The sequence below is a fragment of the Apteryx mantelli genome, chromosome 12, assembly GCF_036417845.1.
Source record: "Apteryx mantelli isolate bAptMan1 chromosome 12, bAptMan1.hap1, whole genome shotgun sequence".
NCBI classification, from domain to species: Eukaryota; Metazoa; Chordata; class Aves; order Apterygiformes; family Apterygidae; genus Apteryx; species Apteryx mantelli.
In genome coordinates this window covers 15,426,157-15,441,130 of record NC_089989.1, presented here as the reverse complement: position 1 = coordinate 15,441,130, position 14,974 = coordinate 15,426,157, and the positions used below count along the sequence as shown (strand labels likewise).

At 51.7% G+C, this 14,974-nt stretch overlaps 1 protein-coding gene across 4 annotated transcripts in view; it reads right to left on the bottom strand.

Annotated features, from left to right (window-relative positions):
- Nucleotides 1-6,569: 6,569 nt before the first annotated feature.
- The window catches only part of PLXNA1 (plexin A1), a 165,587-nt gene continuing 157,182 nt past the window's right edge, over nucleotides 6,570-14,974 (bottom strand). For all 4 annotated transcript variants that reach the window (XM_067303322.1, XM_067303325.1, XM_067303324.1 and 1 more), the window contains 2 exons: nucleotides 11,324-11,474; nucleotides 6,570-7,099 (listed from right to left, as the gene is read on the bottom strand). In XM_067303322.1, coding sequence (XP_067159423.1) covers nucleotides 7,004-7,099; nucleotides 11,324-11,474 — 247 coding nt within the window. In that variant the 3' untranslated portion in view covers nucleotides 6,570-7,003. The remainder of the gene's footprint in view (nucleotides 7,100-11,323; nucleotides 11,475-14,974) is intronic.

Here is a 14,974-nt window from a genome sequence, read left to right as displayed (position 1 = left end):
GAGGCAGAGGAAAGTGTTTGAGGGGCAATGCCTGCCCCAAGCCAAGGCCACCCGTTGTCCCACTGTCTCCAGGGAGCAGGCGGCCAGGCTAGCGCAGGACGCTGGGTACGGCGGCGCAGGAGAGCCAAGTGCTGGGGGGACACTGGCGGGGCAGGCTGCCCCAGGGATTCGCGTCCTCCACGGAGTGGGGCTTTGCGAGGAACAGGGGCAACCTGTGCATTCAGGGACTATAGTTTTTCAGACATATCTGTAGAGGGGCTGCTGCAACCATTACACCGCCTTAACTGGCAGGGGTAGTTGCAATTATAAGCTGTCCTCCTCTAGCAGGGAGCACAGCCTGGGCTTGGTAACGCACTACCCGGTCGAGCCACAGCAATTTATAACGTGGGCAGGAGAGACAGCAACGGGCCAAGGACAGAGGTCCCGTTGTCACCCAGGGGTCCTCCGGCAAAAAAATTAAAACCAGCGTGGGAGGGGACCCGCACCTGCCGCTCAGCACTGTCCCCAGGGAAAGTGCACAAGGGGGCTGTGGAGAGCCGGACCGTGGCATCCCCCCGACACATCCCACTGGGATGCGTCCCGGGGAAGCACAGCTGTACACTGTGGGGAGAACCTCTCACTGCATGGGAAAGACCCCAAAGGACTTCTGCTAGCTGGTGGGGTCAGCGCCCAGAAAAACAGCATATTTCTACACAGGGAGAGTACCTTGGTATGATCAGGCACCTCATAAATTGCTCGTAAGTTTGCCACACTTTACCTATTTGGACTCAAATTGTCTATACTAGGTGCTGGCCTAATAATGTTTGGGAAGTATTATTTAAACATGGTTTATACACACAGCGTGCTGCTCTCCTGCCTGATTCTTGATTTTCAGCAACTTCCGAGGTGGTCGTTGGAGCAGTGCTGGCAGATTCCCTCATGGAGCCCTTTGGCATGCACAGAACACGGCAAAATTCGGAAAGCTGAGGGATTTTATTTTTTTTCCAGTTGCCCTGAATTAAATCCATCCAGAAACCTGAGTAAAATTCAGTTCAAATGTGATTTTTTTTTTTAAATGTTTGGGAAGTTAGGAAGAGAAATTGATTTTTTTTCAAAGAAGAAAAAAAGATCAAATCATTGTTCATTTCAGTGGTGTTACAGCTAAAATAGTGGAAGTTTAATACTTGCCTCTGATGGTTTCCTCACCAGAGAGTAAAAAAATCAAAAAAAAACCAGAAAATATTCAGCTTATACACACAGTAAAGGCAGAGAAAAGATGCATTTCTGATCTGTAGTACCCAGACCGCTCTGCTAAGTCAAGACACTTCTAGAGATTGGCCCCAAAAGTGGGAGTCCCGAAGAAAAAGGAGCAGCGTACCTGGCATGGTGGTGGTCTGCCCGCCAGAGCGCGGTTGCCACTGCAGGAGCCCCGGGACCGCTCTGGGGTTCGAGCCCGCGAGTCCTTAGGAAGGGGCCTGGTGCCACCAACGAGAAGCCCCCGCGCCGCCGCCGCTGCTGGGGACGGACGGACAGACCGGCCCACCGGCCCTTCCCCATGGACATCCGCTCCTCCCGCTCGCGCCGTGCCCAAAGACCCAGGCGAGACACCGGCTTTAGCAAAAATGTTTAATCTCTCCTTGATGCGTGTGTTTATTTACAAGTACTAAATCTGAAGAACATTAAAATAGGAAATAGCAGGATATTTACACGATCAAAGGGTGCCGACCAGCCACGCTGGCCTGTTGCTTCAAGTCTGAAACAATCACATAAAGTTAATCAGGACTCCGGATTTTTTTTTTTTTTCCTCTCCATTTACCTTAATTTTTTAAAACTAGTAAAATTCTCTGCCTTTCGTCGGGTTTGAGATTAGACCCCCCCCCCCCGATTTCTTAAAGGACAGCTAATTGTGCGCTTGGGTCCGGAGCGGGAGACCCCGGCGGGGCCCCTGCAGCCAGCCCCGCTGCTCCCAGCACCGGGGGGACACGGGGCTCCGGCTGGAGGGGACCCTGGGGAGGGGAGAGAAGGGGGCGAGGCAAGGGGGGCACTTCCAGGCTGGACTGCACTTTTTTTTTTTCTTTTGAACCTCAAACCGAAGAGAAAAGGCAACGTGAGCACACAGCACACAGAGGGAAGCGGAGAGGGACCCTGCTGCTAGCCCGGGCAGAGCATCCGCGGTCCTGGTGGTCCGTCCTCCTCCCAGCGTTTTCCCCCCGCCAACGCAGGGGCTTGGGCAGCAGCGACAGCGGCGCTCCTCGCCCCCCGCTTGGAGCCCACAGGACACCACCGGAGAGGAGGCGAGGGCGGCTGGGGGACAGGGCTCCAGCAAGCGCTCTCCCCACCCCCTTCTTCTTTCCTCATGCCCGCAGGATTAAGCGGCAGCTGCTCCTAGCCCGGCCAGGGCGAGGAAGGCAGGACGGGCTGCCTGCCGGGGGGGGGGGGGGGTCCGAGCACGATTAAGGACTTTGGGCATCAGGTGAAAGGCAAAGGTAGCACCAAGAAGCGTTGGAGGCCGAGGCACTGCAACGCCCACCCCACGAACCACGTTTCAGAGCCACCGTCCGCTCGCGCCAGCAAGGAGATGGCAGAGGCCCCGCTGCCCCTCGCTGGGGAGGCGCTGACGGGGGTCTCTTGGCGGAGGAAATGGCGAATGCCCCAAAGCTCCTGCTCTGCCAGCCGGGCAGCGGAGCAGCGCTGCGAGGAGCCCACGACTGGGACCACGCTACGGGCAGCCCCGGGCCCTCGCCGTCCCCGCGGGGTGGGAAGAGCCAGGCCCACGGTACCAAGGGGCCCGACGCTGCCCAACGCTGCCCAACGCTGGGGCACCGAGGGCCAGCAAAGGGTGGGTGGCCCCTGCAGCTCCTGCCAGCCCAGCCAACCCTTCCCCACCCCAGACAGGACCTTTGGAGCTGCAGCCGAGACATCTCTACCGACGAAACCAAACCAAACCCGGCCGCAACGGCCAAGAAATTCGCCCGTTCCTCCCACGCAATCAAGAGAGCACCCACCGTCTCCACTGCCGAAGGAAGAGTCGGAAAAACCCCGCCATGCACATAACAGTGCTTCCAGCCCTTGTTCTCCAAGGAGGAAATTTGCAGGGGAACACTCCGTCTTTGGAAACAAGCCTCCATCTTCTCAGACCAGGACCTGGGAGGGCCCCACCATCTCTCCACCACCGCCAAAAAGCTACACGCTCAGCTCCATCAACAGCCACCCAAGCTCCCTGAGATGCCATTACCACTGCAGCAGGTAGGACTCAAGCTACTTTCAGAGAAATACTTCGAAGCAACGACTACCAGCGTGGGTGTCATTCCTCAGGGACATTTCCCTGACACCTGACAACGCTGCGCAGAAGGCAACAGCGCTAGGAATAAACTCCAGGCCAACCTCCTTGCATCTCCCTCAAACCAAACCACAAACCAAAGCACCCCTCACCCCCCGCCCAGACCAGCATCTCCATCCCACCAAAACCAGCATCAGGACATCCTCCGAAGCTCTGCCGTTGGGTCAGTGACTCTCGTAAAGTATCCGCTGAGTGAGCCACCACAGCCCAGAGGGACCTCCCGGGAGGATTTGCTCCCACCGAAGCAGCTGAGAAGCCCTCACGCGAGAAAAGCAGCAGGGACAAACCCTGGGCGCGCGGCCGGCTGACACACAGCTGTCCTTTAAGGCTCTCCGAGTACCGTATTTGAGATGTAAACCACTGAAGTTTTGCTTTTTTTTTTTCTTTTGGACAAGAAAGTGACAAATTAATTTGAAATAAAAAAAATAGATAACAGGTCTAAACAAACCTCTAATATTCAACACTTGCAGTTTTTTTGTTTTATGTTTTTTTTTCTTGTTTCTTAAAAAGATCAACTCAGACTAAAATCTAGCACAGTCATGCAACAGCCCACAGCTCTCAGAAATCCAGCAACAGCTCGGGGTTCATAGGTTTGGGAAACAATTATTACTTTTTTTTTAAACATACTTTTGCTGTTGTATTTTTGTTTTTGTTTTTTTTTTAAATCAGCATCTTCTCCCTTCCCTCCTTATTAGAACAAAACAAAACCAAACAAAATTACAACATAATAAGAGATGTGCAGGCTTCAAAAGATTGTTCTGCATGGTGAGAAATGCTTGGAAATTTCTTCCAGACCATTTGTTTTTTTTTTTTTTTTTAACTGGCTGCGTAAATTCATTTCATATTTATATTGGTTTGATTCTCCTTCAGTTAACTATACAGCACCCCACTGGGGCACGAGAATTAGATTGTAACCACATATATATATATACACACTTTTATTTTTTTAATTAAAAACTTCATTATTTCTCCCCCCCTTAACTTGCAATTTAAGGGAACGGACAGAAATCAGCTGGGCTTCTTTCCATTTGATTGATACAGTCACCCATTTCTGGCAGAGTTTGGCCCCCTCTTTGCCTTGGCCCAGGCAGCAACTTTAGCTCTCAGTACAGAAAAGGAAATGGTTTGCTTGTTTTTTGGAAGGTTTTGGTCACCTGCTCCGAGTTGGGGCAGCGCTCGGCACCATTTCGTTTCTGGGAAGAATAAAGCCATGAGGATCTGCCATTTCCAAGGGGGCGGCCACGGGAGGGACGTCCCCGGGTGTCCGGTGAAACGACAGAAGGCAGCAGTCCCCGGAGGGGTGTAGGGGCGGAGGGGGACAGGGCGACAGCGAGACACACGGGGGGGAAAGAATGAAAAGACAGAGAAGAGAAAGATAAAATCCTGGGCAGAAAGTCCTGCACAAATTTGGGCTCCCGGGGATGCTGGAGCCGTCTACATCCCCGCGCTGCGACTCGGGACCTTGGTCTCTCGGCGGGCTGTAACCGACTCCAGCCGCGAGCGTCTGCAAGCACGCGGGAAGATGCCCGCGGGGGTGGACAGCGGTCGCAGCCACAGCCGAGCCCCCAGCCCCCAGCCTCTCTCAGCAGCAGCCTCCTCATCCTCCGACAGAGCAGATGTGAGCTTTGGCTGCTTCTCCAGCCCTCCGTCCATGCTCCATGTTGCATCCCCCCCCCACCCCCCCCAGGTTGCTACTCCAGCGCCTCCATGGCTGGAGAGGCAAGAGGTACAGCACTGCAGATCCCTTAAAGATTGCTGCAGAAACGGTAATGATCTAACCCATCTCCCCCAGGATCTGGTCCCTTCCCCTTATGTCAGCACAAAAAGATGACAGGAAAAAAAAAAAGGAGAAGTTTTTAACCATGCAGTCAAAAATTTCAGCACAGTCCCTCCCTTCCCTCTTCCAGGGATCTGCCTGGCCTAACCTGAAACAAATCCGTTGATGTTGCTCCTGTCAAAACTGCTTCTAATTGGACTATTAGGCTGCTGCGGGTTAAGGCTTAGTTACAGGAAGAGCGCGGGGCTGACAGCTCCCCGAGCCTCAGATCTTACTCCTTGTTAAAGGAAGCAGTATTTGACTAACGTCTCCCAAGGCTCTGAACAGCGGAGCCCGCCTGGCGGTGCTGCGAGGACCCTGGGTCCCGGTCGGAGCTGCTGGCACGGCCACGTTGCCCGCAGGGGCTTCATTAAGGCTGCTTTAGCGGCAAGGGGATCTGCAAACCCCGCAGAGGTGCCCAGCTTTGGGCAGCTCACAGGGACACCGGGAGCCAAGGGAAGGAGATGGGCAAAACCGAAAAACCAGGCTGGCTCTCCGTCAGAGCCCTCCCCAGGTTGGCTCCACGCCCCAAGCCGTCCCATCCCATCTCAAGTCACCGGCAGCCACCTTCGACCACGGGCACTGCCGACCACCCGGCCCTGGGCTCCAAGCACGGAGAGGCGTGGAAAACGGGAGCGTTTCCAGCCCCAAAGGTGCCTCAGAGGCCCAGGATACCCCAGTGCCAAGCTGGCGGGGGACGCGCTCAGGCTCTGCCCCCGGCAGGGGAGCCGGCAGCAGCGCCCCAGGCTGAGCCGCCGCTCCATGCCCGGACCATCCCGCAGCAACTTCAACGAGAAAACAAGGACGAGCTCCACAAAACACTGATCACCCCTCAGCGATCCCCTGGGACAAAAACCTCGGGACCTTCCTTCCTCTCTGATCTTACTCAGCCCAGATCACAACCTTCAGAACCTCTCGAGCAGCATTTAAATAAAAGCATCTATTCAGCTAACGAAACTCCCGCTTCTTTTTTTTTTGGATTTTTTTTTTTTTTTGCACTAAACAACATTCAAATAAAACATGGCACAGGACATATTTTAAGAAATATCAAAGCTCAGGGATTTCTCCCTTTCCTGCCCACCCCTACTGCCCCCACCCCCAGATCTCCCCAGCATCAGTCCTTTAGCTTATTTTTTAAAATCATTTTCATTAGTTTGTTGCAAAATTTAGAATCTTTTTCCCCTCCCATTTTTGTTATGCTTTTTCTTTTCTCTTTAAATTAAAAATTTTGTTTGTCTTGTGTAAATTGTGCAAATATAGCAGTTAACACTAGTGGCAGAAGGCCAGAGAGAGAGAGAGAGAGAGAGAAGGGGGAAAAGACAGAAAAAGAGAGACAGGGAGGAAAAAGACGGGGAAGAGCTCAGGGGGAAGGAAGGAAGGGAGAGAAAGTCAAGTACAGTAAAAACAGGAGCCCACCCACCCTCCCTCCACCAAAGTAACAACAACATCCAAATGCCGTCCTAGAAAGCCCCGCGGTCCCAACCCTCCTGCCTCGCGGGCGCAGGGGCGCTGCCCAGGCGAGGAGAGGCTGCGCGGGGTGCCCAGCAGGTCCATGCGCCACGCGGCTCCCATCTCCTCCTCCCTGCATCGCCTCCTTGCAAGGTCTCTGGCGCGTCCCGGTTGGATCGGGGGGTTTTTTTGTTCGTTTGTTTATTTGTGTTTTTTTTTAATTGCCGTTGCTGCTGTCATCGGGATTTTTCCGCTAAAGCGCGAGGTTTCCTTGTTCGTTTGTGGGAAGTGTGTCGCGGCGCGGCGGCTCCTGCGGGTCCGTCTGGCCCCAGCCCCAAAGTATCCTGCTGCTGCCGCTCGCCGGCCCTCTCTCCTGCCTATCCGCTGCTCGGGAAGCTGGCACGGCTGCCGCGGCCTTTTCAGCTGCTTAAGGCCATTGTGTCGATCGCCTGCTCCAGCTTACTCCTCAGCCGCTGCCTCCTGGCCTGCTCGTCCTTCTCTAAAGCAGCTAATATCTGGCGGGGAGAGAAGGGAAGGAAAGCATGAGAAAGAACCTCTTGTACCCCAAACCGCTCCTAATTCCCCATCTTTTACACGTGGCCACTGAGAACAGCACAAGGGGTCACTGGGATGTGGGTCCCATGAGAAGCAGCTTGGGTTCGTTCCTGTTCCTACCGGGGCCGGGTGAAAGGGTGGGGAAGAGGAGAAGGGTGAACGTCGTGCGAGGCAGAGGACGCTGCCCCGAGCGCTGCTTTTCGATAGCTAGAGCCTCCCGAGATCCCCAAGGGGCTGCAGCAACGCCAAGGAGCTGCTGGTTGCAGTCAGTGAGAAACCAGCTCGTGTGAGTGGAAACTAAAAAAACCAATCATCTAGGCTAAAGCATGGGGCAAATCCCCCAAACAACAATATAACACCTTCCCACCACATCCATGACCCCCCTAGAGAGGGACATTTCAAACTAAGCTACAAAGTCCCAGAGAGGACCTGGCTGCTCTGCAGAGGGACCGGAGCACGGAAAGATGTGACAGACCCACAAGGCTTCAGTTGCTGCCAGCAGCAAAACCCTGGTCCTATGCAAGGAGCACGCTCGCAATACCAGAAGTGTCAGAGGACGATGTTCCTCCACTGAAATCGCCTCTCTCGAAAGGAGCTCCTGGCTGCAGTGACAGCTCGCAGGGTGGGAGGGACAGTCCCCTCTGCTCCAGGATTGACACTGCCATTCCCAGAGGTCCAGGGGAAGGACTTCAGGCAGGAAAGTGGAGGACAAGAGTCAGACTGGGCAGAAGGGAGTAATGAAGCAGAAAACTAAGGGGTAGTTGCCCTCCCAGCAGTCAGGAGTCTTGTCTCACTAACATCACGCCAGCAGAGCAGAAAAGCTGATTTAAAAAAAAACAAACCTGACAGAAATCTCATCTCCCCGGGTGAGCTAGTCGAGAGAGCAAATTTTTTGCAATTAAATATCAAGGCATCCATCAAAGGCGACTTGATTAACCATTTCATTGGCTGCATAATTGGAAACAAACTGTTGTATAATTAATAGACTTACTGGGAGGCAGGCAAAGTCCATCAGGAGCCCTACAGGTAACTTCTTAATGGGGAATCCGCTCCCTTTGATTAAGAGCTGCTGCAGTGCCTGCAGGTTTGCAGAGCCGCGCGCGGGCGTGCTGTGGAGCATCCTCCGCGCGGAGATGCAGCAGCCGCTGGGCATGGAAAGGCTCCAGCTCTCCGTGTGACTCTCCAGGACAGGACCACGCTACTCCCTGTCTGTCAGGGCAGCAAGAGCTGCCCCACACTTCAGGGAAGTGGAAACACCTGGAAAGGGCTGGTCAGATACACAGCTATGGAGAGCAATGCTTGCTTCCCTGCTCCAGCAAGGGGGAAGCCAAACGTCTTGGCACTGGGTGTCAGCTCCTACGGCAGCGAAAACTCCTCCGACTGCAGCATGCCAGAGAGCCAGGCACATCTGATTTACTTCCCTTTGCAGCAACAACCCTGGGCTGCAGCTGAACTTGCAAGAGCTCATAGACTCTGCCAGTATAATCTGCCTTTGTAGACACTCCCCTGACCGTGAATCTACGTAGCCGGTGTCTGCCATCACGGTATACAGAGAATAAAATAACTATAATAATACTCAGCAGAAATCAAAACGCCACGTGTCTTAAAGGTGGCTGAGCTGGAATCAAATGAGATTGGTCTGAGAACTTGAATAGGAGTCTATTCCCACCGTCCACCTCCTCTGCCTTTCCTGATAAGACAGCTACATATTATGGGAAGCTTAGGTGCTGAAAGATTCACAACCTGCCCTTGCATTTATTTGGTCCTCTCTTATCTCGTCCTTACGGAAACAATACAGTAAAAGGAAATCTGTGCCGAATATAAAGAGAGACCCAGGTTTGTCACCTGCTGTAAGGAGCCAGGACCACTGATTACCAAGATGCAAATACTCAAATGAAAATTAATTATGATTTTCATTCACAGCCAATGACAGCATATTATTGCACTGAACAACAGGAAAAATTATTCTCTCCCATTTTGCATCAAAGAGGGTGCAATTGGGCTGCATATAATTGTGCTTAATGAATGAAAACAAACAAAGGGAACAGCTGCGATTTATTAATCCCATTACAAATAATAAAAGAAGTTCCTGAGAGCTGTGAACACACTTGTGATGCTCTGAGAGCGGGCAACAGTGAGACACTCAACAGATGTCAGGCTGCAGTGAGCGGGCAAGAATAGGACCTGCGTCCCTGAAGAGCAGCTTGTTAGTGCCATGCTGTCACCTCCCTGCTCTTGCCCTGGGGCGATGGTTTGTTTAAGGCCCCGAGGACTTTCTGCACGGAGGAAGCAAGGACCCGAGGGATGAGCAGAGCAGGTACAAACCACTGCTCCTTTGCACCCATGGCTCTTCATTGCCCACCTGCCCCATAATGCTCCATGTCCCAGCCAGATCTGCTCCCTGCTCTGCCCAAACATAGCTACTGTTTGGCTTCTGGTGCCTCCGTCCCCATCACAAGTCCTTGTCCCTACCCTAACCACCGTCACTGGGGTGGTCAGCTCTGCCACCAAGGAGCAACACTGTCCAGCTGCCCAAGCAACCCCTCTCCTGGCCAAGGCTGCCTAATGCCAAGGGCCAGGTCGGTAGGTGTTTGGCCAGATCCTCCAAACCTCTCCTCTTCCACCCTCATGGCAGCCACAGAGCTGTCGTACAAATTCCAACCCCCCCCTCAAAAGCCTTCATGACCAACCCACCACGCAGAGCCGATGAAGTTTTCCAGACACGCTATCCCGTGGTGCTTGGGGAACGGCCTGCAGATCCCACCAGCACGGTCATCAGCCAGCCACACAGCCCCCTTTCCTGAGCACCGGGATGTTCCCCATTCCCACTGGTGAGGCAGGGGGATCAAGCGGCACTGAGGCCCTGCACTTCATACCTGCAAAGCAACCAGCTCTGTGGGGATTTCGGCAGCCACACTCCAGCCTCCGTCCTTAGACGGCAGGCGCTTTTCTGCTATCACCTGCCAATTGACTTCCTAAATTCCAACCTCAAAGAGGACCTCTGGGACACCTCGTGGGATTGCTGCAGGGTCCAAGGTGGACCCAGCACACCATCTGCCTCCCCCTGTGCAGCCACAGCCCTTGCTCACTCCTTCAGGCCCAGCTCTCCTGCGGCAGAGACGAGGCCCTCTCTCTCCAAGAGAGGAGGAGATGCTCTGGCACTGTCATCCAAATAAGCCACTGTTCGAACACAGCCGTCAGTCAGCTTTATTGGGGAAATAAAATCTATATTATCATGTTATATGTATAGACCCGTATTTTAGTGTAGTTATAGATTTTATTGCTTTAATAAAAAGATGCAGGGTGCAGACTGGAGTGGTGCTTTATGAAGTTAATTTGTATAAATCACAACAGAGGGGTTTTTAACTATTCCTAATAATGTTTGCAAAGAAAGCACAGAAGTGGCCACTACATCCGCTAGCATCCCCAGGAAGCAGAGCCGGATGACGCCTGTATCACCGTGCTGCCGGCGCCCCCACGGCACGAGGTCATTCACAGCAGAGAGGAAAGGCAGGGAGGGGAGGCACGCTGAGCTAATACTGCTAACTTGGGAGCCCCGCAGAGCTCACAGGCCAACTGCTTAGACAGGAAAAGAAGAATAGGTGTTTCCCACATTACTTACTGCAGAAAATATGGGAACAAACCACTACCTCTCTGACCACACGCGCTCAGGAAGGGCCCGGGCAGGGGGAGCTGCACGTCAGGCAGCAGAGCTAGCAGAGGAGCCGGCCAGGCAGCCCACGCTAGCAGGAGGACGGAGAGCTGAGGGTCAGGAGACGGCAACGGCAGGGTCAGAGCTGTCGACCAGATCCTCCCTCACACAGCCCCAGTCTCCGCTCCCACTGACTTCATCCTCCTGTGCACCATCTCCACCCCTCTCCAGAGACCGCTCCGAGTCAGGCGTGAAACCACGTACCGATAGGTTAAGATGGGTACGACAGCACGATTCGAGCCTGTTCCTCCATCCCCCCACACAAAGGCAACACATACAAGGGGCACTAAACCTTCAGCACAGGCCCTCTTCCCACGCCAGGCATGGCTGTCCAAACACAGACACGGAACAAGTTCCCCACCCATATTTCACAGGGTATTTTTCTGTAGGAAAAAGATGAGTAATGTGGAAACGAAGGAAAATGGATGGGGCTTGCAGACCAGGTTTGACACCCCCCATCCCTATAGCTTACCTCATCCTTGTACTTGGTGATGTAGGAGTAGATCTCGTGCAGTGCGCTCATACTGTTGAATTGGCTGAGGTGTAACCGCGACTGCTCTGCCAGGTACGCGCTCATGTCCTGGTCACTGATTGCTGGCATTTTAGCAATATCTGCATAATATCTACAAGGGAGAGGTGGGAGAAACAGAACAGCGTGTCTGAAAGAGAGAGAGGCAGAGGGGGACGAGCCGCGCTGTGACGCTCGCTGAGAACGCCCTCCGGAGACACAACGCGAGGAGCATCTTGCCTCAGAGCAGTCACGTACAGCGATCGCTCATTATAATGCTGCCGTTCATCGATAGGTCTCCGAGCACTTCGTGGAAGGGTCAGTATCATTAGCAACACGCTGCAGACAGAGCATCAAGCAGCAGAGCCATGGCCAAGACCAGCCGCTGAGCCCCAGCCCCGAGTGCGGCCAGCTGACCACACCGCAGGGCCAGCTGCAGCTGCTCCAAAGGATTTCCCACCCTCTTCCAAACAACATGTTTTCCTCCTTCGTGTTCCATTGCTCCTGTATTTTGCCACCAATCCCCATCCCCCAGAATCCTTCATGCCTGCAGAAATACATAAGGATTTGTTATTGTTCTCCTGAGTTTAGTATGTCACTAAAGCCAGTGATGACATTTCCTATTCAATGAAATATTCAGTGCATGAACACAAGACAACTTCACATCAAACCCTTGCATTTATACATGCCTTCTGAGCTCTGTATAGTTACATCTTCCTCAGTAACAGGCATTCAACAGAGCCTATTACTGGAGCCTGCTGGACTCAGAAGAGTTAACACAACACACCAAAAAGCTACTAATAGCTTTAGTTTTTAGCGAAAACCAAGATTTTGCAGAAACTTCTGTGACATCAAAAAATCCTGGGCAACAGGATTTGACTCCATCAGCTCTGATGTCTTAGGGCATGCCTGGGTCAAATTACTTTGGCCAGGTGCTCTCTTCCTTTCCTTATGCTTCTCTGATGGTTGCTACAAGCAAGATACTAGTTTAAATTTCCTAGGACACCTTAAGATTAGTGTTCCCATCCCTTAGCCGCTTCACTCATATGCTCAGCAAATACAGGGAAATCCAAACACAGCTTATATTGGATCCAGAATCATAGTGGAAAAACAGAATATACTGCTTAATCAAAATCTGGGGGGATCAAAGCCTCAGCAACCCATTGCAGCAGGAGGAATGCACTAAGCAGATGCACCAGCACAGTGGTGATGAGCCCCTCTCACCCGCATGGGGAGCACACACTTCACATAGACAGTGCATAAGCATCGCCACGGCCTGGACAAACACACACTCATGTGCAAGCCACACAAATACCTCTGCTGTGGCTGTATGCTTCTGGAGCCCCAAGGCACCTCTCTCTCCAAAGGAAAAGCAGGATATCTCCAGATTAAGCTGAGTTTTTCTGGGGACTACTTAGCTGTTCTCTGCACAGAAACCCATGAAGACTGTGCCTATAGTATTTGCTTTAAATATTTTTTCATTAGGACATGACAGAGTTGTTTCTCAAAGACACGAGACATTTTATGACTGAGATCTCAGTGTTCACATCTGCAAACTCAGGGGACAGACTGAGGTCCTTTAGGAACCAGGCTTGGGTCCACAAGCCTCTACTGAAAAAGAAACCCTATACACAGCAAACCAGCCTTCCCCACTCCCATCAGCTGGAAACACAGTGTGCAAGTCTCTCCCAGGTTTACTTTACTTCTCATGACTCCTCAGACAACTTGGTAAACTTTCTGGTACAGCAATTAGCATCATTAGCATCATCAGCTGAACGGCGAGGTGGAACATGGCTGAAGCACTTGAATAAGAGCAGGTGGCAGCAAGACCACTTGAGGAGATGAATATGAGATCCACTCCATCCCATGGTGCTGAATTCAACTAGTGATAAAATACTCAGGCAGTTTTTTTACACGGAAGCTCAGCCATACCGAGAAGATGATGAGAAAAATATCCTGGATGATGACAGAGGGTTTCAGAAAAAAGAAGAGCCATGGTCCAAGCTGAGGATCTCTAACTAAACCAGGCATCAAGCAATCCACTAGATGCTCAAGATATTACACATGGAGATTTCTCATAAAGTTGGCACTATTTACATCTATCCAGAGGAATATTAGGGACAAAAAGCCCCAAACTTCTTAGTTCCAGTCAGCTTTGTTTAGCAAAGAAATCTCAAAGATCCTCCTGGCCACCCTTTAACTTTTACACAGGTCACTCTGAAGGTGAAGGCTTCTGAGGGGATGGACTTATGGTAGACATGGACTCATCATACGATGATGATATATTCCTGCTGAGGAAGAGAGCTTTCTTGGCTGCTGTAACAAGATGTCCAGGTAAAATGAAGCATTTGTATGTTCCAGGTTTTATCACGACACAAAGGATGACAGGAAACAATCATTTTTCAATAGATATATGCATGGCTTGCATGAACAAAGATGACAGTCAGGACTAACTGTTCCAGTAGACACCTACCAGCCCATACATAGCAGTGACCCTGGCAGCAGTCCCCTTGGGTTTCCCCAGGTACTCCCACCTTCTAAGCCCTTTAACATGTTATTTATGCCTCAGACTGACTGGCAGGATGCCCTTTCTTCAGCTGGTGCCTGATCCAAGGCGGCAGACAGACCTTTTATTGCAACTATCAGTCCCACTCAGCCACCCTCGCATCACTCCGATCCTGCCTCTGCAAAGCTTTGCAATGATAAACATGCCAAAGACAGAAACACCAATTACTCAGTAAAACCCCAGAGCAGATGAGAAGTGGGAAATGCAGTCACTTAGCCAGAATGGGAAGTCACACCCTGCCCAACAAAGCTCTACCCTCCTGCTCTGCTACCTCTGGGATCTTACTCCACACTCGGCAGCAGCATATCCGAGCACCTTCTCGCTCTGTGGTAAGCAATGGCAGTAACATCTGTCACCAGTTAGATCTCCCATCTTCTCCCCAGGGATATAGCATGTCTAGACCAATGCATCGCTCTGGAACAGTTTTATACTTTTCTCTCTGGGCACACACAGAGCTGAGTATTTTGTCATAGAGATGGCAAGGTCAGAGAAATACACCTTACGCTTAAAGGCAGTGAAGTCTGTGATACTCCTAAGGGACCCCAATCCAAAGCTCCCCCCTAGACCCCTGCGAAGAACTTTCTCACATTACAATGCAGCTCATCTCTCATCTTACCCATCATATTTCAGGGACATTTTTCTTCTGATCCAAGTCATATCATCCTCTAGGGACAAATCTTGTCTTTGTACCTGCCTGCAAAGCACCAGGGATGCCAATGGTGCGATAAAAATAACTGTGTATAAGCAAACATCCAAAGAACATGATTTAGGCTACAAAGTCCTCATGCTTGCAAACCAGAGAATATGAGGCTTATTATTGCTTGGGCATCTTTAATTTGGTCCAATGCACATTCAGTCTAGGCACTGAAAGAAGGAAGGATCCTTAGTAAAATAGTGTGTGTGACCTAGAGCATAACTCATCAGCACAAGGGAAAGTTGTATCAGCAACCTCAAATATAACATTTCTTAAGCTTCATAGAGTCTCACTTTGCAACTCAGTAACATTTTAACAGTAGGTCTGTTTGGAGGGCTTTGTAGGACATTTCCTA